The sequence below is a fragment of the Rattus norvegicus genome, chromosome 8, assembly GCF_036323735.1.
Source record: "Rattus norvegicus strain BN/NHsdMcwi chromosome 8, GRCr8, whole genome shotgun sequence".
In the NCBI taxonomy this organism is placed as follows: Eukaryota; Metazoa; Chordata; class Mammalia; order Rodentia; family Muridae; genus Rattus; species Rattus norvegicus.
Window position 1 is genome coordinate 67,641,190 of NC_086026.1, and position 25,349 is coordinate 67,666,538.

General features: G+C 49.0%; 1 protein-coding gene and 1 long non-coding RNA gene across 4 annotated transcripts in view; one reads left to right on the forward strand and one right to left on the reverse strand.

The window, feature by feature from the left end:
• Positions 1–866: 866 nt before the first annotated feature.
• Positions 867–14,216, forward strand: LOC120094174 (uncharacterized). Of its 3 annotated transcripts, none has more exons than XR_005488223.2 (3): positions 867–3,627; positions 5,766–5,942; positions 6,210–14,216. It is a non-coding gene; the product is annotated as an uncharacterized LOC120094174 (long non-coding RNA). The 3 variants fall into 3 exon arrangements; XR_005488224.2 differs by having other exon boundaries at positions 7,509–14,216; XR_010054193.1 differs by having other exon boundaries at positions 11,566–14,216.
• Positions 14,217–16,219: 2,003 nt separating this feature from the next.
• Tbc1d21 (TBC1 domain family, member 21) overlaps positions 16,220–25,349 on the reverse strand; it is a 12,150-nt gene continuing 3,020 nt past the window's right edge. Inside the window, 10 exon segments of the mRNA NM_001014210.1 lie at positions 16,220–16,378; positions 16,975–17,058; positions 17,710–17,826; positions 18,564–18,664; positions 18,913–19,009; positions 20,114–20,214; positions 20,314–20,424; positions 20,889–20,983; positions 23,721–23,824; positions 23,953–24,060. Coding sequence (NP_001014232.1) covers positions 16,346–16,378; positions 16,975–17,058; positions 17,710–17,826; positions 18,564–18,664; positions 18,913–19,009; positions 20,114–20,214; positions 20,314–20,424; positions 20,889–20,983; positions 23,721–23,824; positions 23,953–24,060 — 951 coding nt within the window. The 3' untranslated portion in view covers positions 16,220–16,345.

Genomic DNA, 25,349 nt, shown 5'->3' on the forward strand with positions numbered 1-25,349 from the left:
GCACTCTATATGATCTTGGGCTTACACTCCCTTAAACCAGGATTCTCCCTCCCCCCACCACTCCCTACCTTACCCAGGTCCTGAAACATTGAGTCAAAGTCCCTGCCATCAGTACCTTTCAGTATTTCCTTGATCTCAGTAGAATAACATCTTTATATAAGAAGCTCTTGAAGAAAAAAAAAAGCAAAAACAAACAACCTTCACCTAAAAGAGTAATAGCATAAACAAAGCGTTATGCCTTGGCTACGAGGCTATTAGTTTTGGACAGGGAGACAACTTGCTTGTATGAATTGCTTTGGTCCTTTTGCTTAAAATTGTCCCTCAGATTAATAGTGTTTAAAAATGGGGGGTTGGGGATTTAGCTCAGTGGTAGAGCGCTTGCCTAGCAAGCGCAAGGCCCTGGGTTCTGTCCCCAGCTCCGAAAAAAAAAAAAAAAAGAAAAGAAAAAAAAATGGGGCTTGCAGGGCTGGAGAGATGGCTCAGCGGTTAAGAGCACTGACTGCTCTTCCAGAGGTCCTGAGTTCAATTCCCAGCAACCACATGGTGATTTACAACCATCTGTAATGGGATCTGATGCCCTCTTCTGGTGTGTCTGAAGACAGTAGCAGCAACAGTGTACTCACATACATAAAAATAAATAAATTGGGGTTGGGGATTTAGCTCAGGGGTAGAGTGCTTGCCTAGCAAGCGCAAGGCCCTGGGTTTGGTCCCCAGCTCTGAAAAAAAGAAAAAAAAGTCTAAAAAGAAGAGAGAAAAGAAGAAGAAGAAGAAGAAGAAGAAGAAGAAGAAGAAGGAGGAGGAGGAGGAGGAGGAGGAGGAGGAGGAGGAGGAGGAGGAAGAGGAGAAGAAGAAGAAGAAGGAGGAGGAGGAGGAGGAGGAGAAGAAGAAGAAGGAGGAGGAGGAGGAGGAGGAAGAGGAGGAGGAGGAGGAGGGGGAGGAGAAGAAGAAGAAGAAGAAGAAGAAGAAGAAGAAGAAGAAGAAGAAGAAGAAGAAGAAGAAGAAGAAGAAGAAGAAGAAGAAGAAGAAGAAGAAGAAGAAGAAGAAGAACGGGACTTGCTCAGAAGAGCAATGGGACTGCCCTTCCAGAGGGCTGTTTGATTTCTGGCACCCACATGGCAGCTCACAACCATATAACCCCACTTACAGGGGATCTGACACCCTCTCCTGACCTCCAGGGGCACAGACAAAATATATGCAGGCAAAATACTCATAACACATAAAATTAAACTAAATTAAAAAATGCAAGTGGGTGGGGTTTTCCTCCTTTGTCTCTAATGCTTATTCGCTGGAGAATTATCTCTGTCCCCATGGCGATAGGACTATGTACAGTAAATAAACAGCAAGGACCTGAGAGCAGCTAGGATATAACAGAGCAGAAGTAAATAAGCATGGACTGTACATCGGAGTCGAGGAGGCAAAGAACCTATCGTTTTAGCCTTACTCAAGTCCTCTTTTTTCTCAGGGAGGGGAACAGGACATCACTAGATATTGATTTTTTGCTGTCCTGCTAGAGAATCTCACTCTTTCCATTGGGATGGGTCCTCAGATATCCGCCCTTGTCCCATTGGAGATTATCCCTATAATGAAGAGACATGAAGCCTGGGGCACCAGGAGGTATTAGCATTCAAAGCTATAGGCCAGTAAGATCTTGCAGGAATGGAGTGGATACTCAATTTACATGCATCCCTTCCCCCCCCCACCCCCTCCCCTATCCCTGGTACGGACAGGTCTCTGGTGAAATTGTGTTAGGTGTGAAGAAAAAGCAGTTAAGAGCTGTTGTAGTGCCTATGTTGGGGTCCTGTCTGGATCACCTGTTTCTGTGATCCTGTTAGGCATCTGGGAGGGTGAAAGGGAGAAAGAAGGAAACTGGGAGAAGGCAGAGATGTACAAGTGGGTGTTGCCAGCACAAGGAATTCTAGAGTATGGTGATCCCACAGTGTCACTGGGGAAGGTAAGCAGTTGTGTGAGCACCGCCATTTTGTCTAGTCATGTGACGGTTGCAATCTTAGCTTGCCATGCTAGTGACGTCACTAGCGAAGATCGTGACAGTGGCACATGGTTATTTCCTGAAGCCTGTGGTACAGTCAGCCCCATGATAACATGAGCCATCTACCTTCAAGGCCCAAGTCCCTATGGAATCCAAACATCTCACAGGTTATATATGGACAGTCACCTGGTAGCTGCCTCCCACTCTTACGTCTGGGCTCAGCAGCTGCTGTCAATGCATACATTTCTCAGAGAATCTAGGGACTCTCTTGGGCCCCATCCATGGAGTGCCATAAGCTGGGAAGAGGAAAAGAGACAGAGAGAAATTGAATCTAATTTCCATAGGCTGTGATTAATTTACCTTTAGAAACCTGACTCTCATTTTCAAATGTTAAAAAGGGGTGGGTGGGTGAGTGGAAATAGGCCAGTGGCGGCTTTGTTGAGAGAGAGAGAGAGAGAGAGAGAGAGAGAGAGAGAGAGAGAGAGAGAGAGAGGGAACATCTTGCCATTTTGCCATGGCTGGCTTTCTAAGATGTTATACCTGTGGATTTGAGTCTGGGGCACTCAGGTAATTAGACAAAATGGCAAAGCTCACACAGCTTAACTTCCTCAATGCCACTGAGTCCCAGGGGATCACCACACCCTAGCATTCCCTGTGCTGCTGCATTCAGTTGTGCATCCCTGATACCTCCCAGTTCCTTTTTCTTCCTTCGCCTTTCCAGAAGCCAGGTTCTCATGTCTATTTACAAGGAACTGTCCTGAGACACGTGGATCCTTGCAGAAAAGGGATAATTTATTAAAGGAGAATTACAGACAAACTTAGAAGTGCGTCAGACCCAGCCTGTGGGCCAACTCCAAGAGAGGGAGAGAGGAGAGGAGAGGGGTGGCCTGGCGTAACCTTCTGTGTGTCATTCACATAGTGCCTGCCCTTCCCAAGTTTATATAAAGTACCTGGGAGCTTTTGAGCGCGCTCCTTGAATGAAGCCCAGGTGGGCCAGCATCTAGTCTTTTGATGTTGATGTTGCCACCTGTCAAATGTTAATCTTCGAAGTCTCCACCTAATTCCCTATTCTCCAGCCTCGCCCTCTCTTTGCCTTGTCATCCTTCAAAGCGACAGAGCTGAGGGCTTCTGGGACTCAGCTTCCCAGAGAAAGTGGTGGAGAATTATAAATTTGCAACAGAATTTTCCTATCTACAGAAGCAGCACCGCAAGCCCCCTGGCTCTGCATCTGAGCAGCTGAGACTCTCAGGAGCTCAGCCGGAGCCTGAGAGAAAAGCTTGGCTACTCACCTACAGGGCTAGATCCTGGGAGGCTGCATAGACCTCCAATCCACAGTGTCAGAGGCCAGGAGACTGCCTAGGCCACCAATCCAGTGTTGGAGCCCAGGAACTTGTCACTCCCCCACCCCCACCCCATCCCCCTTGAGTCCAGGATGTCTGACTCCTTCCTGGCATTTGGACGGGTGAGATGCGTTCCAGTCATACTCCCTGGGTGGGAGGCACAAGGATTCCTGGGACATTCATCAGAACCTCCATCTTCCCCCAGGCACATGATTCTGCTGTTCCTTGAAGCACCCTCATAGGTGGGACCTGAACAGCTGCAAGGGGATTGAGCGACCAAGAATTGGAAGCAAATGGGAGGTAAGTAAAGGCTTTGGTAGCATGCTAGGAAGGGGAGTTGTAGCCATTGCCACGCCACAGTGAACTCCAGGGTCTCGCCATGACAGGACTGAATGTGTACTTGGGAAAAGATGTGCACGTTTGATTTTTCTTTTCAAGCCAAGCCAAACTGATATCTGCATACCCCACATGACGGGGAAGGGTCTGAATCCAGCAGAACCCCAACCTAAAGTATTTGCTGAAGTCCCCTGTGCTCCTTTCTCCTTTCTTATGACAGGAGAGCAAGATGGGTGTCACAGCACATGCCAGCAACCCCAGCACCCAGACGATTTGCTGAGCACACAGGCTTGGGACATGGTGCCAGGAGACATGAGGGAGCAAAGCCGTGAGGCAGGGAAAGAGTGATGGATGAGGGTGTGATAATGAGCGGGCCATCACAGAGGGCTGCAGGGGGTGCTAATGAGCGGGTCACTACCACAGGCTGCTGGGACTCCTTCCTCCTGGGTTTCTAACTGCAGAGCAGGCCTCAGAACTATCCTACTCAGGGTTGAGCAACAGGGAGTATTTACCCACCAGTTCCTATCTCTCCCACCCAGGGCCTCCTGTGAGTTAATCTCTCCCTGACTTCCCTCAAACTTACACATGGGCCAGGTTCAGGCCAAGACCAGAGAATGCCATCAGAAAGAGAGGCTGGGGAACAAGGGTGCCATGTAGGAACACCAGAGTGCCTGTTACAGTGAGGACCCAGTGGAGTCGCTTGGACTGAGCATCATGGAGTTGTTTGGTGATCCGGAGGAAAGGGACCAAAGCAGACAGCAATGTGATACTGAGAGAATCAGAGGGAAGGCTACCCAGAGACCGTGTGCCGTTCTGACAAGTGCAGGAGGCAGTAAACTTCTCGAAGCAACCTGGTATTGGAAAAGATGGGCTGAGGGCTGGCGGGGAGCAGGGTTTGGGGGAGTAGGTGGGCTTGCAGGAGTGGCCTCGGGCCACCCCACCTGCTGCCAGTCTGTCCTGGTGCCCCCAGAGTACTCCAGCCCACACTGAGTCAGACCGAGCAGTCAAAATGCTCAGCTGCCACCTTGCACTTTTGTCCTCTTCCTCGGGAATCCTGGAATGGCTCAGCATGACCTAGTTCTGTAAACATTTATTTGATTGATTGGACACAGACAAGGCCCCTGCTCTCCAGGGGAGTAGACCCCGTACTAGGCTTTGCACTGCAGAGGTAAGGAGAATGGGGTGGGGGAGTGGGGATGAGAAAGACCTAACCTAAGGTAGGGAAGAGATGGTGGTGTGTAAAAGCGGATGGGCAGGTGAACAAAGAAGGCTGTGGAGCATGCCCCGCAGAGGTTTCAGTGAGCAATCCCAGAGGGGAGGCAGCTGTTCTGTCTGTGCTGAGGAAGGCTTCCCGAAGCAGCAAGGTCTTGAAAAGCCACTATATTTAGAGATGGAGAAAAAAGGAGACAGGCTGCTTATGCCTTCCTAGTAGTGGGGTGCCTCAAACAGCCAGGACTAAGGAATTATCAGGTGGAGAGACAGGCATTCACCCTCCATCCCCTCCATGTGTCCTTGGGTAGGGCAGTATTAACAGGATGGTTGACAAGAGATGAGAAAGGCCGTAGTAGGAGACCAACTGCTTCCTTATGCTCAGAACTTGTTCTCTCATATGGCAAAAAGACTTCTCAGATGTGGTTGTTAAGGATCTTACAATGGGGGGGGTTATCTTGGGTAATTTAAGTGGGTCCTGAATGTAATCACAAGAATTCTCACCAGAAGGTAGCAAGAAGGTGGAGGGAGAAGTTGGGAGGTATGGGGATGGTAGTAAGAGGTTGGGATGATGGAAGGAAATGGCTCTGAGCCACAGATAACTGATCAATGCACCTAAAGCTCGAAAAGGCAAGGATGGCCACTTGGGAGGTAAGTTAGGTACTTGCCATGCAAGCATGAGGACCTGAGTTCAAATCCCCAACACCCATGTAAAAGCTAACAGTGATCGCCCAGTTGTAACTGGGTCTAGACCCCTGATACTCTGGACTCCTTGGTCCAGCATGTGTGCCATCCCATCTGTGCCTCATCGAGTTTAGCTCCACAGTGCTGGGCCTCTGGTCTAGGGGAAGAGGGGGACACAGGAAAAGGTGCTGATGGCTTGTGGCTTTCAGGTTTGACTTGTACAGTGTACACTGTCAACTCTGGGAACTGAATGAAGGACTGAGCTTGTGTGCCAGCTGCTACTGAGAGGAAGTGAGGCTCCACATCGATCCACATTGGACACTGTTTGCTTGGCACAGAGGCACTGTCTGCCAAGGTCTGCTTGCACCCAGAGAGGAGCAACCTTGGTAAGTTCTCACATAGCCTTGTATTGGTTCCTGGGGGTCTGTGAGTTCAAAGGTGGCTTTGCAGGAGTTTAAGGCTTACAGCTCAGCCCTTAGACCTTGTCATGCCAAGCACAGCAGGACAGTAAGGAGTATATGGTTACAACAAGGTCCACATCTGACTCCCTTCCATCCGAAGCAACAGACTGAGTGAGAAAACCCTTCCAGGGTAGCTGGCCTATGGCTCCTAGTCTGGCCACCTCAAAGTCCTTGACTCTCTTCTCTTCGTAGACCTATGGCACAAAGGCCTCACCTTAGGCTAAGCACCCCCAGGCCATCTGCAGAAGGCTGCTGCCCACATCTCTAACCACTCCAGAGTAGGTAATTCCCAGCTCTTCTTCATAACTCCCCCTTCCCTGTCCTGTCTGTGTGTGCCCAGATAAACCAACTTCACATCTTGATGTCTCCCTCCCCCTCTCCCTCTTCCTCTCCGTGTGTGTGTGTGTGTGTGTGTGTGTGTGTGGTGTGTGGTGTGTGGTGTGTGTGTGTATATGGTGTGCACACCCGTGCACATATATGCAAATGGAAGGGTAAATGAGACCCTAATAGTTTCTTCTTTTCTCATCCTAGGCTCCCCTCTGGCCCTATGTCATCTCCTGTCTCCCACACCCCACATCTATATCTTTGACACATGGTCCTGCTCTCAGTCCTTTCTTACCCTCTTCTTGGCACCACCTGTCTTAGATACGGTTTCGTTGCTGTGGAGAGTCACTGTGACCAAGGCAACTCTTATAAAGGCTAACATTTAACTGGGGCTTGCTTACAGTTTCAGAGGTTAAGTCCATTGTCACCATGGTGGGAAACATAGCAGCATCCAGGCAGACATGGTGCTGGAGACAGAACACAGAGTTCTACATCTTGATCTGCAGGCAGCAAGGAAGAGACTGTCTGGATGTATCTTGAGCATACTAGACCTCAAAGCCCACCCCCCACAATGACACACTTCCTCCAACAAGGCCACACCTGCTAATAGTGCCACTCCCTATGGGCCAAGTCAAACCATCACACTGCCTAATTTCCCTTTTAGCCTCTTATAGGTCCTGGGGCCTTCCCTGCTAAGCAGGAGGGGTACAGTCCAGGGCAAGGCGCTTCGGGGGTACAGATTAGCATCTTAGATGGCACTTAGGACTGAGCTCGGACAGGATGTAAGACGAAACCTTTGTAGGGCAGAACCCAACTGTGAGCCAGGGTCCTAGACCAGCAGGTTCTTTCCCCCAGGAGGTCCTAGGACAACCTTAGTGGACAAACTAAGGGCTTAGGTCTCAGGTCATAAAACTCAAGTTCCTCAGACCCTTCGGCTCCAGCTGCTATGGGACTCGTGAGAGAACCAGCAGCCTATAGGACGGTCAGTACAGTCAGAATGAACACCAGAAACCAGGAGGTGATAGGTAGGTGTGGATTGAGAAGACTAAATGCCATAAAAAATTTATCAAAATGTTATGGGTGACTTTATACTGATTACTTGTTGAAATAATATTTTGTATATTCTGGATGAAATAAATGTAGCCACTTGTTTCTCTTTTTGTTTAGACAGAGTCTTGCTGTGTGGCCCAGACTGACATATTCTTTCTGCCTCAGTCTTCCAAAAGCTGAGATTGTAGACCTGCCTGGCTCTTTTTTGCTTTTTTAATTAAAGATTTATTTATTTATTTATTTATTTATTTATTTATTTATTTATTTATTATAAGTATGCTGTAGCTGTCTTCAGACACACCAGAAGAGGGCATCAGATCTCATTACAGATGGTTGTGAGCTACCATGTGGTTGCTGGGAATTGAACTCAGGACCTCTGGAAGAGCAGTCAGTGCTCTTAACCACTGAGCCATCTCTCCAGCCCCCTTTTTTGCTTTTTAAATATTGCAATTAAATTGTATTTGTTTTTTCACATTTGTTTCTGTGGAGTACAGCCAGTTTTAGGTTTGAAAGGCATCAGAGAGGCCTTCGGATGGTTTCTCAGAGTGGGAAACAGGTCGTAGAAACTTGCTTTCATCTCTAGACGCACACTGATCTGACCGTGGCCAGCAGTCAGCATCTCCCTGAGGCCCTGTGCTCAGGAGTAAGACTGTTGCAGTGCCTTCCTTTTCCTGGGAGAACAGCTCTTCCCTAGGACCCTGCTCTCTTCAAACCACCCCCAGGGAAATGGGCCACCATCTGGGCCCTTAAGATAAAGTTTATTGTCATAGTGAAATACGGGGGTAAGAGAGGAATGGAGGAAGGAAGAGAGAGGGAGAGGGGAGTGTTAGGGAAAGAAGTCATGTTGATAAAGACGATATGGGAGAAGACATGGTCCTTACTGCACCTACTCACGGGCTCTGGGGCTGTGAGCAGTCCATGGAATCCCAAAGCTGCATCTGCCCTAAGCGCCCTTCCCAGCACATCCGAAGCCAAAGCAGGTTTAGTACTCCTAAAAGGCAGACACCAGTAGATTCCTTTTCCCCACCCCACAATGCAGTTCTTACCCAGGCAATTACGTTTCCGCCCCTTCTGTTTTACATTAGGTAGAGAGTAAAGATGACCCAGTGACTCTCAAAAACTCCTGGCAGAGGGTGGTGGATGAGAGGGGCAGGCCCCCTTAGCTGGTGGAATCTGGCACTTCTGGAGGAGGAGAAGTGCCCTTTGCAGAATGTCATGTGGAAATGCGGGTTCCTCAGAAAGGAGCTGGATCATTGAGAGCCAATAAGTACATACTTACGGTGGAAAACTGCCAGTTCTGGAGGGGTCTCTGCTATTGCTTTTGGGATGATTTTGGGGTACTCCTGAAGGGTCATCTGACTGTGATGGTTAGCATTAGGTAGCAACTAGACTGCTGAAGCTAGACTCTTCCTGCTGATTTGAACATCAGACCTGGAGGCCCAGTGGCCTTGAGACACTAGGACTAGTGGCCTCTAGTAGAGCCTCAGAATAAATTACACCATTGACTTCCATGGTCCGGGCCTTTGAGCTTGGACTAAGCCATACTGCCAGCACCCCAGGGCCTTCAGATGGTCCCATCATGAGACTAATCAGATGCCACACCATTTTTCACCATGACTTTCCTCACCCTTACAGTGACATCCTTTCCATGATGTCGGTGATTAACATGACCTCTGTCATCTCTTCATTGTGTTTGAGGAAGCACACTAGAGGTGACCGCTCAAACACCGCTTATAGCCAATTGAAACTCTATACTCCAGATGGTTGGGATTACACTTAGATATTCAGGACCCAAGTCTAGTGCCACGTGTTTTTGGTTTTGTTTTTATCTTTAATCTTTTATTACTGTGCAGTCGTTATCCCCCTCCCGTTCTGCCCTCTGACAGTTCCTCATCCCATTCTTCCTCCCCCATCTCCAGTGAGGGGTTTTTAAAGGTAAAAAAAACCACATCCTGGTATCCTGCTTGGCAAGCAAGCATTTTAACAGAAGCTAAGCTTGCGGGTGCATCTCGGCCCTGGGTTCCTAGAATAGACTTGGGTAACATTCCATGGGGTTCCTCCATCGAGGAGATCAGATTCAAGTTAAACCAAAAGTGGCCTCAACAAGAATAAAAGATGGAGGAGCCTCTCCATGGTCTTGCCCTGGCACATTTTGCCCACAGTCTTGCCTCTCCACCTGATATCCTGTTACCGTGACTAGTGCCAGCACTGCCAGTGTTCCCGTACCCGTTACCATCCCCAGAGCCACCCTTACCTCTGTGGTCACCACTGCTATTGCTCAGATCACCACCGTCACCTTCACCTCCACCCTGGGCGTTTTCTCAGCCACACACTCCTCCGCTTACGATGGGGCCTATGCCTCCTCGACAAGCCTTATGAACTGAAAACGCCCTAATGAGAAAGACATCTACATTTAATGTATGGAGCATCACAGCGGAAGAGGATGTGCTACATATAGTCTATGGGTAGCCTGAGAAGAAATGAAAATGTAAAACTCAGCCAGGCGTGTTGGCGAAGACACATAATCTCATTTACTGGGGCAACCGAGGCCAAAAGATTTTGAGTTCAAGGACAGCCTGGGTGACCTAGCTAGACCCTGTCTTTAAAGAAAAGAAAAGGCTGAGCATATAGCTCAGTGATAGAGCACTGGCCTTGCATGAATGAAGCCCTAGGTCCAATCTTTAGTGACTTAAAAAAACAGAACAAAAGTTTAAAAAAAAGACTATTTAGAGCTATTCTTTCTTTTATTTTTTTTTTATTATCTATGAGTACACTGTAGCTGTCTTCAGATACACCAGAAGAGGGCATCAGATCCCATTACAGATGGTTGTGAGCCACCATGTGGTTGCTGAGATTTGAACTCAGGACCTCTGGAAGAGAGCAGTCGGTGCTCTTAACCGCTGAGCCATCTCTCCAGCCCCTAGAGCTATGCTTTTAGCAGTGTGTGTATCACATTTGCACCACTGTAAAACCGAGAAGTTCTGTATTGAGCCATCTTAAATCAAGGACCTTGTAAGCTTGGGGAGAAGAAAAGACAGGGAAGAGATTGAGCAATTCAGCGATAGCACAGGCTTCATCAGGGAAGAGACCGGCAATGGAGGGTGTCTACTGTAAGAAAACCAGACCTGTTGTCTGGGGTATAGACTTATAGACTGGGGTAGTTGGAGAGCAGAAGATGGAGTAGGAGAAGGGAACTGAAACTCTTCACTTTGGGGCCACATTGGCTCTTACGAGGACTACTTAGGGAAATAAGGTAGGCTGAAGAATATGGGATAAGAAAAAGAAAAGAATGCCAGGTGATCAATTAAGTGCCTCTTGTGATTGGCTGCTTGAGCTTAGGGGCGTGGTCAGTAGGGTGGAAACAGAAAGAATCTAGATTAACACTTTAGTTCTAGGAAAGAAATTACTTTGGTTTCAGGAATTGTCATAGTTTAGATGGAAGAGTCTTACAAAAATGGCGTGACCATAGTCAAGAACCATCCATATTCCCAACCGTCATGTCCACCACTGTCTCTGCATTTACCTCCATCACCGTCCCCATCACTGCCATCACCACCATTCCTCCGAAGTCCAGAGCCTGTTGTGTAGCAGTCTCCTCCCAGATGAAACATTCCTATTTAGATCATTATGATACCCACGGCAGACTCTATTCAGCATGGAAGCTTGAAGTAAACACCTCAGAAGTTTTAGGAAGTTCCTGAAACTGTTCAGAAGTACTAGATTTCCTCCCTCCCCAAGCTTCTGTAAACTAGAAAGACTGCTAAAAGACACTCAAATAAACTGAGCTGCCCAGAAGGGGTCAGACCAACTGATCTACCTGCAGGAGATACTCTCCAATCTGTTGAGTTACCGGCAAGTTATGCAGTGGGCTCCAGGTTTCCAGTTCTCATGAGCTCTTCACCCATGCTGGGGTGAACTTCGGTGATACAACTGACTTCAAGTCATTTCTGCTCCTGTAAGCAAGCACTCATCCACACTTCATTCTGTTAGTAACTCCCAATAAACTCATTGATTTACCCAATGAACTTCCTTACTTTGGTCTGCCATCACTTCCTATTGAGGGTGAGTAGACATTTGCTTGTGCCTCCCTGGGAACACTGGTTGGACTTTTGTGGTATCTTTGCTTTGTCAATGGTTCCCTATCAGGGGTGAATAGGTTTGTTTGGCTTTTCAGGAATAGCATCACACAAAATTGTCTAGCATTAAAACTGAGACTCAAGCCCCTACCTACCACCACGTGGCACAGACAAAGACAGCCCAGAGACTCCCTGCCGACCACCTTAATAAGCAAGTATGTGATGGAGAGACGGGAGAGGAAGAGAAGCAGAATGGTCCGTGCACTATGAAGAGAGATGGAACTGGAGACACGAGGGTGGTGAGGAACAGCCTGATGTGAGAGCCTGTGCTGTTACTTGAGGCCATGATGATGTCCTGACCATGTCTGGGTCTGTGGCCCTGCAGCTGCAGGAGTCTGTGGACATCCTATAGATCCCATGCAGGGTTTATGGCCCCTATTACCACCAAAGGTTTTGCAGATGGCCCTGATCCTTGGGGCCATGTTGATGTCTGAGGGTTACACAGCTGGCCCTACCCCTTATTGGCTGCATTCCAGGAAATGTTTCCACATACCCCATCCTGCACCTCATGTGGGCAGCACAGAAGAGCTGGCCCTGGTAGTGTGTATGGAAAACTGGCCCTGAGGGCATGAGTGAAGGGGGGAACTGGCCCTGCCCCTTGCCTGAGAATCTTGGGAGAGCTGGTCCCAGGCAGGGCATGAGAGCTGATAAACTGGCCTCACTCCTCACTGGCTGTAGCACTCGGGGAATTGGGCCCCCCATCTCACTTGGGCAGTGAGGTAGAACTGGCTCTGATGGAATGGACACAGAAAAGCCAGCCCCAAGGGTATGAGAGCCGGATAGCTGGCCCTGTCCCTTGCTTAGGCAAAGCAGGAGCTGGCCCTTGTGGTCCCCAGGTAAGAGAGCTGGCAGGATGACCAACTCAACTGCCACCCAGGCCCAGATCCAGGGCTATGAGTTGACCTGCACATCATCTACCCTATTTATGAATTTCTGGAGTATGGGAAGGAACCAGTCCTTGACATCTCCATGACACAAGGCGACATCAGGATATCTGAGAGGAGTCATGGTGAGAATCCAGTATTGACAATGTAGCAGAAGCCAGAGGCCTGGAACCAGACAAATGACTCATTGCAATGAACATTTGCAAGTAAAGCAGTTTGGGCAAAAGGGCGCACCGTGTGACACACCATGAACCATGTAGCTCCCATGGTGAGATTTTATTTTACTTGACTTATTTTTATTTTTTGTTTTCTTTGAGAGGGGGGAGGTTGCAAGGGTGGAGGGCAGATATGGAAGGATGGGGAGATGCGTGGGATTGGGGTACATGATGTGAAATTCATAAAGAATCAATAAAAAAAGTTAAAAAACAAACAAACTTGAGACTCAAGACCAGGATCCGTCAGAAAACATGCTGCCAGGATGCTAAACACACGGAGACTTTTCAGAGCAGAGGATCAGCAAGCCAGGTGTCCCCTCTTAACCTGAGAGCTGACCCTTCCTCAGGATGCTTCTAACAGTTCATTCAGCTGCCACCCATGCTTACCCCTAAAGAGACAGCTGCTGCCTAGATGAAGGATGGGGGCCATTAATCTGGGGCTGCCCTCGTTTGCATAATTGTTGCATGCATTTGCATCTATTTGCTTCCAGCCTCTGAATACTGCACTGTGGGTGTTTGGGTATGATTTGCATATCACTGCAGGTGAGGGTCAGGTCTTTAAGACTCGGGTACTTATTAATTCCCCCATCTCCAAGAGATTCTTTTATGTGGTGGTTCAGAAAAAAAAAGCTGGAATGCTTATTTCTAGAATGATCCTGGGGAGTGCTCCAGGTGGAGAGGTGGGTAAGCTCCAGAGTCTGTCAGAAGAGAATAATAGTATGCCACCCTGTCGTCCCTGCTATCCTCTCCTGACAGGCTACCCTACCTCTCCACCTAGTGAGTCATGCATACCCACCTAGACCTGGGCCCCAGCCTAGCCCTGCCCCCAGCATCCACCCAACCCCTCCCCTCCCATCCAGAGAGCCCGAACTTGATGTAATGGGTATGGCTACCTGGGGGCTTCCCCCAAATTTACCAAAGAAATAACTGGCTGAAAGAAGGAAAAGGGAAGATGGGCAGAGCCTCCTGCACACCCCCTTCACAGCCTGCCCTTCAGCATCTCAGACTACTTGTGGGTCCTTAATTACTGAATGACACAGGGTGGTCTTTGAAATGAGAGCCTGGCCTAAAGAGAACCAGATCCGTTAATGGAGGACAGCAGAGCCTGAGGTAAACCAGAAACAGCCCCTAAGGCTGTCATTGTAGTGATACCCAGCCCCTACTCAACTCTAAGGGCCATGGGGACAGTGTTTGTGCTGCTTTCATCCAAACAGTTGGGACTGGGACAGCAGGTGGCTCCCAACTAATACTATCATCTGTGTTCATATAGTGGGACTTATGAAGCATGAGGAGGCAGAGCCCCAGACACATGGTTGTCACTGTCGTGAGAGCTCCCCCTTTATGAATGAGTTATCTCCCTAATGAAAAGAGGACCTGGGAGTGTAGCTCACTGATAGAGTACTTTCCTAGCATCCATGAGTCCCTGTGTTTGATTCTCAGCACTGCATAAACCAGGCTTGGTGGCACAAGCCTGTCACCCCAGCATCAAGGAGGTAGAAGCCAGGGGAATAAGGCTTCGAGGGTATCCTAAGCTGCAAAAAGAGTCCCAAGTCAGCCTGGGCTACATGAGACAGTCTCAACAAAAATAAATATCTAAACAGAGTTTGCAGGGCTATGTCCTTATCCCCTTTGCCATGTGTGGGATACACCACATACTTAATCAGCCAGCATCTTGTATTGGAATTGTTAATCCCAAAGATGCACAGAGAGAGACCAAAGTATCATGGTCAAATTAATTAAAGCAAGCTTTTTAATTATGTACACAGGCTGCCTCCCCTAAAGACAGAATTCAAGAGTTCAGCCTTGGACATGGGAAAATAAGGGCTTTTATACTCAGGGGTAGAGGGTTTCCAAATGGGGGATTCGGCAGGCAAATGGATAGGATTAGAGAAGCAGAAAGTAACAAGATGGTCATGACAACAGGTGGTTAGAACAGCCTTTTGAAACAAAGAGTTGGAAGGTAGAATTTTTTTTAAAAGACACAGTTGCCATTTTCTGGAACAGGAAGTACAAAACCATTTGTAGTTAAGGTTACAAGTAGGCCATAGCCCAGTCCTTGAGCAACAGATTTAATCATGAACAGGATTTTGTCTTTACTATAAGATAACTTTCAGATCCAAGATGGAAGCAGGCTGGTTCGTCAGGAACATCCCAGCTTCTAGGGTAACAGCCAAGGATGAGGTATTTTACCGAAGTCTAAACACATCAATATAGTACTCAGTGTGTACTGAGATAACTTTTTATACCAAATACAGGTACTTAAATGCTGACTTTGGGTGTGATGACACTTCTGTGCCTAGACTAGACCTTACTAGGAGAAGCCCACTGGGTGATATAATTGATTCAATGCTAGACTAGGCCTTACTAGGAGAAGCCCACTGGGTGATATAATTGATTCAATGCTAGACTAGACCTTACTAGGAGAAGCCCACTGGGTGATATAATTGATTCAATGCTAGACTAGGCCTTACTAAGAGAAGCCCACTGGGTGATATAATTGATTCAATTCACAGATACCTGGCTCGGGTTATATATAACAAGCAAAAGGTCTCAGGCCATGGACTGCTGGTCCCCTGGGAGTATAGCAGATGAGTAAGGGCTCTGACCTCATGTCCTACCCCCGAGCTTGAATTTTATCTATACCTGGACTGTTCACTGTCTGTGCTCAAACACCCTCATCTTTAAGACATCACAGAGATTTCAAACATGTTCTCCAAAAGGCCTGAGGATCCTTGAAGGAGCTGTAAGGAAGGATGTGAAAATCAAGGGGGATTGTATCATAGCAAGACAGGCTCTTCAGCCCTACTTCAGTCAAGAGGGAAAAGACTGTAACCATGGGACTCCAGTAATTTTTTAAAACATCTTATTTATTTAAATGTGTGTGTGTGTGTGTGTGTGTGTGTGTGTGTGTGTGCCTGCACCAATGTGCAACTCTGAGGCACCCAGCCAACCCTAGCCCCTCTGTAGGGCCATCCCCTTCTCCAGAGCCTAGGTAGGCTGGGCATAGACCGTGAGGGGACTATGGCATAGAATTCATGTCCCTCTTGCTCCAGGAGAGGATAGTATCCTGGGTAAGGGCTAGAATGCAGTCTCAGGAGAGGATGAGGAAGCCTGGGAAGCTCAGCTCAGATCAAGAAACCCTCGGAGGTAGAGGAGTAAGACTACCTCATAATAGTTATGAGGTGGACTGTTGAGACCAGGAGGGGAACAGCCTAATGGCCAGGGCTTTGGTTGGCTCGTCCATAGATGGTGAGAAGCCTGGAGCATGGGAGAGCATTTGGTGACTATGTTGACAGTAAGGGGTAATGAGGACAGATGTAAAGGCCAGAGTTCCTCTCCCCTTAGAACTCGAGTCTCAGATGTGGTAATCCCTGTATACTCACTCTTGTCTGTGACATGTCTGGGAGGCTCTTAGAGTTGTCCTACCCTGCCCATTTACTTTCAGGTTGCACCTCTGAAGATCCATGAGCCCTGTCTCGGTGTGTCTTCTCCCTAGCCTCGCAGAAGTCTGCTCACTAACTGTGTGGTCTCAACCACTATGCAATCCAAGATAGAAGGAGACATGTGACTATCACAAACCAATGGGCCAGAGGTGGTTTCTATGGCACTGTATTGTCTATGCCCTCACCCCAGTAGTCATCGATCCTGACCCCATAGTTGAAGAGTTGGCCTTCATCCAGTCCATTGAGGGTATGCATCCATTGTGAGTGTTGCTGTCCTTAGAGAAAGAAATCCTTTAATGCCTGAGGAACCTGGGGATGAGGAGAACCAGGAAGGTGTGATATGGACAGACACTATCAGATTTTGTTCTCACTCTAGTCTGTCCAGCTGGTGACATTCTCCTGAGTCCCTGGAGGTCCAGGTCTGCACTTGGACCCCATGGGAAAGACATAGGGAATGGGAAATGAAGGCTGTGAGCCCAGGAATCAGACTGCCTGAGGGCATCAATAGTGAGAAGACAGTGCAGAACGACAACATCTATAGGCTAGTGGGAGGGAACTTGGCAGAGTCTCTGTAGACAAGTGACTGCTATAGGCAGGGAAGGCTTCTTGGAAGAGGAAAGGAGGAGGAGGGGGGAGGAGGGGGAAGGAAGGGGGAAGAGGGGGGAGGAGGAGGAGGAGGACGGGGGAGGGGGAGGAGGAAAAGGTGGAGGAAGGGGAGAGGAGGGGAAGGGAGGGGGAAGAGGAGGAAGAGGGGGAGGAGGGGGAGGAGGAGAAGGAGGAAGAGGGGAAGAGGAGGGGGAGGAAAAGGGAGGGGGAGGAGAAAAAGGAGGGAGAGGGGGGTAGGAGGGGGGAGAGGGAGGAGAAGGAGGGGGAGGGGGAGGAGGAGGGACCACTGCTCAGCTTACCTCCTTTTGTATGAGCTCAGAATAAACCACGCAGGCAGCAGAGATCAGCTCATCCGCATCAAGGTCGATAAGCTTGTTGCAGGCCTGGAGGGGATGGTGAGTGTGAGTGTGTGTGTGTGTGTGTGTGTGTGTGTGTGTGTGTGTGTGTAAGCAAGCACTCCTTGTGCCTTTGGGCACAGGCAGTACAAAGGTAAGAAAGCTACTCTCACAGCAGTTATTGGGGAGCACTTGAGGTTTCTACAACCTGCCACAGTGCCTGCAAATTGTATGCTTTGGGAATATAAACATAGCCTTCACATGGGTGTATTGGAAGCCCTGGGGTTCTGCTATGTCTCAACTTCCTAAGGTTTATAATTGGAGTACCATGTAAGGTGTTTTTGTTTCCTCGTACTTCAGCTGACTTTTAAATCACATCTAAAGAACATAGGCCCTTTTCTTCATGGCCAAGGGTTAATATCAAGGCAGTAGAGTCTAGTAGTTAGACCATTCAAGGCCTCAGTTTCCTCACAAGCTTACTTGGATGATTAAACCAGTACAGTCTCTGTCACTGTTGCAGGGCCTTTGAAAGTATTCTACTAAAACCCGTCAGCATGGTGTGCCATACTTCCTCTTATCACCTGCTCTCCTCTGGAGACAAAAGCTGCCATAAACCAGAATTGGCCTGCACTCTTTTGTGGGATGGGTACAGGGATCAGGCTCTAAGCTGGCAGGGGATCTGGCTAAGGGCACTCTCACCATGAGAATGGCGTCACCGCTCATACACTCCAGCAGCGCCTGCTCCCGCACCATCTGTAGCATGCTGTAGGCCACCAGCACCTGGAAGTTCCTGCAGGGCTTCCCTGTCAGCAGGACCTGTGGGCAGCCATCAGGCTTCAGCCCTGTTGCCTGAGACCAGGATACCCTGGGGGCAGTAAGCTACCACAAACCATAAACTCAGAACAGAACATAGAAAAACTAGAATTTGAATGAGGGCCTAGCAATCCAGGGCTGGTCTAAAATCTGCAGTAGGGGTGCTATATTCGATTTGGACTTGGAGGTCGGCAATCCAGGATGAAGGGGTGAGTCAGGCGGGAGTTGCATTATGGGATAGCACACAGTCAGGCTGGCAGTTGGGCTGGACCCTCTAGCTAGGCACAGCTGTGAGGCAGGACTGCAAGAGGTGGTGAGTTTGTTCCTAGAGAGGATCATCTGCTGGTGGCCCTAGGGACTGTTGTCGGGGAAAATTTCAGGTGTCCTTGGGGCCTGCCTTGTGGGGAAGCAGGTTCTAAGAGAAGCCAGCATTCTAGACAAGGGAAAGGCCAAGGAAGAGCAGGGAAGGCAGCAGAGAGCAGGAGAGGGTGGGAGCAGCTGCAGGTGCCTCTGTGCTGACTGCCCTATAGGAGATCAGGGGAGTCTGGCATCACGACTGATGGACAGATGCTCTAGCATTCTCCCGCAAGGGGGAGTAGGGTTGATAACCTAATTAAACTCCAAATGGCAGAGCATCATCCAAAGCCAGGAAGAAAGGGAGGCAGGAAAACTTGCAGCTTCTTTCCTAACACAGAAGGGGTCCCGTCTACCTTAAGTGTCCCCAGCTGCATGTGCCTCACCTCCCAGAGCCTCCAGACATCATCGAAGGATTTGAAGGCACGCTGGAAGCAAAGGCAGAACCATGGGAAGAGGGACTGCACAGCTCCCGAGCCCTTTCCTTCTGTTGGGAGAGAAGCAGGTGCTTAAGCCACCACACAACGGAGCACAGCAGACATAGGAAACATGAAAATTTCACCTGCTACTTTCCCAACAAGCCATGGAGTCCATTTGGAGCATAGGTTTAGCACCACAGACCCAGGCTCCTCCGTGTTGCTCCTCCCCTCCAGAGGATATCTGCTAGGCTGGGCCCTGGCCCTCCCATGGCCTACCTGCTGGTGTGAATAGTAATAGTAACTGTGGACCACTCACTGAGGTGGTCAGCAAACTGAGGGTCCAGTAAAGTGATCAGGTTGTTGAGCATGTCCAGGTTCTTGCCTACACCGATGTTGATGACACAACTGTGCTCCTGTAAGAGACGGGACCAGGGGATCAGTCCTCCTAGTTCAACTTGAGAGCATCGTGGAAGAAGGTCAACCTCTCAGTCCCAATTCTGAGAGGCCATGTGTCTGGTTCATCCACTTCCGTGTGTGTGTGTGTGTGTGTGTGTGTGTGTACGTGTGTATATATGTATGTATATGTGTGTATGTATGTATGTGTGAGTGTGTATGTGTGTGTACATATGTATATATGTATATGTGTGTATTATGTACGTGTGTGTGTATGTGTGTGTACGTGTGTATATGTGTATGTATGTACGTGTGTGTGTGCGTATGTATATATGTATGTATATGTGTGTATGTATGTACGTGTGAGTACATGTGTATATATGTATATGTGTGTATTATGTACGTGTGTGTGTATGTGTGTGTACGTGTGTATATATGTATGTATATGTGTATATGTATGTACGTGTGTGTGTGTGTGCGTGTGTATGTGCTGTCTCTGATTTGTGTGTACCCCTGTGCCTGTTTGCCGTGTGTACATCTCTGGGGCAGTCATGTATGTACTCATGTGCATCTTAACATGTAGGGGGGAGGTGGCGCTGCAAAGGTGTCCAGCATGTGGCAGTGACCCCAGTGATTAGGTCAGAGCTGAGAGGAAAAGTTCAGCAAGCACATCCTAGCAAAGAGAGGTCAGGTTGTGGGAAGCTTCTAGAAGGTGATAACATCTTTTCAGATAGCAATACCCTCATCCCGGGTACAGAGTAGGGTGTATCTGGTTACTACTGAGTCCTTCAGGGGGTCTGGACTATAGATCATTGGAGGGGACAACGGGAGGAGGCAGGAACTAAAAGGTGCCCTTGGAGGGCCTTGGAGGCCCTTGGGATATTGGACTGTATTCTGGAGACCTGGGGAGCCATAAGGGATCAGAAGGGAGATCTGTGTTTAGGAAATGAAAGGCCAGCAGAGGGTGCCACCACTGGGCCTGGTAAAGTGGGGCCCATAACAGCCCCCCTGAACTCTGAGGTTTCTACTGCTCACCCACTGACCTACAGGGTGTTTGGGGACTGGAGGACGTGTTTGAGGTGGGTGGTGGAGGGGAGGAGATTCGAGCCCTGCTCAGTGCTCACTGTTTTCTGCAGGAAAAACTGGAATAGCCAGAAGGTCTCATGGTCGTGCTCTACCATCAGCTGGAAAAGCATCACCATCTCGTGGAAGCCTCGCTGGTACTCTGCAGGGGAGGGCACCGGTGAGGAAGAGCTAATGGACCATGGGCCAGCATCCAGGAAGGAGCCAGCAAGCCTGGGCTGGGGTTCCACCCGCAGCTCACCAGCCTTTGTATTGCAGACATAACTCAGCAGCAGGGTCTTCTCCAGTTTCTTCTTGTCTACAAGCACATTGCCCAGGGGATCTTTATCATACAGCTTCTGAATATCGTACACTAGGTTAGACAAGGGACAGGAAGCGACAGTCAGTCATCTCCAGCATAGAAAGCAGGGGCTGCTTCCTCTCCCTCCATAGAGGACAGGTTCTAAAAAAAAACCCTAGCAGGTGGCTACAAAGGGCATGTCAGCCCCCAGCACTCAATTCATCATCATACCCTGCTGCCCTGGGCTTCTCCTCGCCTTCAAATGCTCCTCCCATCCAATTCAGATCTGATTTAGTTCAAAGTCGTGGGGTGGGGAGAGGTAGGCAAAGCAATAGGGACAGCCGTGTCAGGGAAGCACACCTAGGAATGCCCATGGGCATGGGTGGTGGATTGACCCAGGTTTGGCTAGGAAAATTCCAGGCCAGAATCAAGGCAATTACCAAGCCCCAGGAGTCACCTGTGCCTGGAAATGACTAGGGAAAGACGTGAATGGCACTTGCCCTCTCCTCTGCCCAGCCCTCCCTCCCTCTGCTCACCGATGTTGTTCCGAGTCTCCGTGAAGTTCCCATGTAAATTTTCCAGCAGGGGCTGGATTTTCTCATACATCTGGCACAAGGAGTTATAGTTCCTCCTGAGAGAACAGCATTGGGGCTGAGTAAGACCATCTTCCCCTTCTGAGAGGGGACAGTCTGGCTACAGCTGCTGCTGAGCTCAAGGGGAATAGGGTGGCTTTGCCCACCTGGTCCCCACCTGTGGTGCTTTCACCCATCTTAGCCTTAGTGGCCTTGAGTAAGTGTTCCCCAACATGAAGCTGGTACAGTGTGGAGACAACTTAATGTGGGGTGGTCTCTATGGTCCCCCTGTAGCACCAGAACCCTGGAATCACCACTTAACAGCCAAGTATTTGCAAAGGGATGTTGCCCTCCCTTCTCTAAGCCTCAGTTTCCTCATCTGTGAAGTGGAGACAGTTCTGGCACACACACACACCCCTCAGTTGGAAGGACTCATGCTGAAGGCTGAAATTTAGTCAGTCCAGTAACTAAGGGATGGCCTCTAAAAGTCATATCCTAAATGTAACCCCCTAGAACCTGTAAGATGGTCTTATTTATAGTCAAGGTTTTTTTCTATTGTGATTAAGAATCTCAAGATGAGATCATTCTGTGTTTTCTAGGGGACCTATAAATGACAATTGTCTTTATCACATACACACACACACACACACACACACACACACACACACACACACACACACACGTCGGAAGGCATGTGTCCACTGAACCAGAGAGTGAATGGATGTAGCCTCAAGCCAAGGAAGCTTCCGTGGGAGGTGTGGAGAAGAACCTTCTGTCTCTCAGTGCCTTCCCAGGAGGCCAGCAGGCAACCTTGTCTTCTGCCTCCAGAATGCCAGAGAAAAAAATGTCTGTTATTGTCAACCCCCAATTGTAGCACTTTGCCTCAGCAATCCTGTGGGCCGTTCCTTTGGGCCCTCAGTACCTGGTCTGACACTCACATCCCTTCTGTCCTGGACTATTCTCTGCTGGTCCCTTGTGGAGCTGTCTTTTCCATAACCTGGCTGAGAGCTGCCTTGTGGCCGAGCTCAGCTTCTGCTTCAGACCCCCCAGACTTAGGCAGCCTAAGACAAACACCTCCAAGAAGGACACAATCCACTGTGGGATCATTCAGACCCAGCCCACCTTGAGCACTCACAGGTGAGGCCTGTAGTGAGTCAAAGACAAGGTGACTGGAGGACTTGGACTCTCCCCCAGTGTGCTCTCCACAGGGGAGAGAAGCAGCAGGCTCCATGCTCAGCAAGCCCAAGTCCCAGGGTCACAGAAGTGGCTTTGGGTGGCATTCCCACCAACATGCACCATAGCTGTTCTTTCCCTGTGCATGATGGCATTCCTATTCCTATAATGAGATCATTGTCACCACTCTGTGACCTGTACTGTGACCCCAAACTTGACAGTGGTGGAGACTGAGCCTTAAGCTGGGAAATTCACTCAAGAGTGTGATGTTGATGCTAGAACTTGAATTGAATTCTCTCCCAAACCTAAGACTATGCCAAGTTCAAAGGTTTCGTGCTACTCACTTACGAAGATCCTCCAGTCAATCGGGGCCGACTAGAGGAAGTGCCCTGCTTGATCTTGGCCTTGAAGCAAGGACAGAGTTTTGCATTTATTTATTCAGTGTGTGTGTGTGTGTGTGTGTGTGTGTGTGTGTGTGTGTGCCACATACTTGTGGACCTCAGAGGATAGATTGTGAGAGTCCACTCTGTCCATCCACTATGGGGTTGAAGTCAGATTGTCAGGGTCGGCAGCAGGTGCCTCTATTCTCTAAGCAACCCCACTGGCCCAAGGGTGGGGCTCTGGGAAATAGAGAATAGAGAGGCCAGTTGGGTGGAGGGAGGACGAGTGAATGAATGAGCCAAGAGCAGAGGGAGTCCAAAAGAGTGGTCAAGCTGGTGGGGATTCCGTGTGTTAGCTTTGTATTCAACTTGATACAAGCTAGAATCATTTTAGAAGAAGGAACCTTGATTAAGAAAATGTTGCCCCCCCCCCCATCAGCCTGTAGGTAAGCCTGTCAGTGGTTTCCTTGAGTAATGATTGATGTGGAAGGCCCAGCTCACTGTGGGAGGTGCCACCTCTGGGCTGGTTCTGGCTGCTATAAAGAAAGCAGATTGAGCAAGATGGGAGAACTGAGCCAGCTCCTCCATGGCCTCTGCATCAGCTCCTGCCTCCAGGTTCCTGCCCTGACTTCCCTCAGTGATGGACTGCAATGTGCGGCTGTAGGCTACAGGGTAAGAATCCTCTACAAGCTGCTTTGAGTTTGGTGTTTTGTCACAACAGTGATAACCCTAACTCTAGGGGAGTCCCTCAGGCAGCTGGTATGGTCAGATGAGGGAGCCAGGACTAGGAAGGGGATTGCTGTTTGAAATGTCGTCAGGAGCTGTCTAACCCAAGGACATGAGCAGTCCATACTGGGCACTAGAACAGATGTTGCCAGGGCAGAGAGGCAGAACCTAGACTCAGAGGCAGTTCAGTCATGGGGTTTTGAGGTAGCAGTGGATGGAGTGAAGATTGGGCCTAGGGGAAAATTTTCCTGTGCCCTCCACAGGTAGGTTGTGTAGAGAAGGATGGGGTTGGGAGAAAGGTGATAAGGGAAAGTGGGACAAGCCCCTGCCTGCCGCAGGAAAGGAGGTGCCAGCTTAACCCTGGCTATACCTTCTGTGTGTGCGGTCCTGTGTAGAAGCATCAGGGTCTTCTAAGAATGAGGGATCCACAAGAAGAAACCTGTATGCCCACCCCGCATCCCCACTGCCACCCGAAACCCCAAAACTACCCACTGAGAGAGGATCTGGAAGTCTCTACCTTCTGTTGCTGTCCACCATGAGCCGCTCATCCCGGGAACTCTGCCATGAGTAGTACCCTGTAAGGAACTTCCAGGCGTCTGCCCTCACGAGGGGATGTAGTCCCTGGGCATGGAGGTCATGAACTCTCAAGATGCCTACTCAGAGGGCTTTGCCCAGTGCCATGCCCAACCCCTGTCCCCTTGCCACCCCCCAGTGCCAGGGCAAGGCTGAGGGTAGCCTGGGGACCATACCCTTTCCAGGATGTTAACACAAATGAAGTCTCGTGACTTGGCCAAGTGACCGTTCTCATCGAAGAAGCTGTCCCATTCTGCCTTGTCAATGGGGGGGTTTTTCTTCTCCTGGCAAGAACAACCAGATGAGTCCTCTGCTTGAGTCTGTGGGCTTTCCTTTTAATGTAAGGTGGCTTTCAAACGCTAGGCTCTGGACTCTGTGAGGGACAAAACTCGCAGCCTCTGACTCACTTTTAGAATACTCTACTGGGAGGAAACTACTGAAAATAAGTAGGAAACGAAAATCCAGGATGGACAGTCATGTTCACTGTGCATAACTTACCCAAATGCAAAACGTAAATACCCTCAGTGCTCTGCAGTAAGGGAATAATTAAGTGAGCCATGTTTTATACACACTGTGTAATACCGTGAGGCATATAAATACATGGAAAACATATGAATGTTAACAGAAAAAAAAGCAGAGCACGCAGTTTGAAACTTGACATTCTCCCTATGCACCAGTGCCACCTCTCCATGTAATCTGTGGTCTGACACTAGAACTGTCCGTCTGCACGCTGGGCTCTCTAGTCCAGCCATGTCAGTGTTCACAGTACTACCATTTGTATACCATGTCTGCTATGTAGTATAAGAACGGTATCACATAAACTTGAACTTAAAAGAAACTGAAGGTTAGGCACGGTGGGACATGCCTGTAATTCCACCCAGCGCTTGGGAGGTAGGTGAATCAGGTTTAAGGATACCAAGGCCTACATAGTAAGTTCCAAGCTGTATGAAGCTACACAGTGAGACCCTGTTATGGTTTGCCCTGGAGTTCTGTATTTGATGCTAATTCCACTGCCCCAAGGACAGCTGCCTAGTCATATACTCCGGACTCAGGTGACATCACCAGAACCTTCTCCCCATTTAATTTGTAAAACACAGGTAAGGGCAGGAACAGGATAGAGGGAGGCCTGTCATTGGATGAGAAGGAAGGATGGGTGGGAGAAGAGTTTGAAGGAAGAGGAGGAGATGGGAACGGGAATGGAGGAGAGGAGAGAGAGTAGCCAGTAGACAACATGGCAGGTGACGTTAAGATTCTGCTCTGTGTATTTACAGGTTGTTATTAATGTTCTTAAGGAATGGATGGTGCTGGGCTTTGCATGTTTAGGTGGGCAATTTTATCTTATCAATTGGGTCAAAGGTTATTGTGCTGTGTGTTCTTTCATGTGTAGATTTAAGTGTAATGGAGTGTGCGGCGACTACTCTGGGCCACCACGGAGTTGGGACCTGTGCTTCTGGCATGGAAACCTGCCTTGGGATCTAGATAGGTAGAGAGATTGCTGACAGCTCAGAGAGAGGCCTTCGGCAGTGTGATATGGGACGGAGCAAAGCAAGTGAGAGGCTTTGCTGACTGAGAT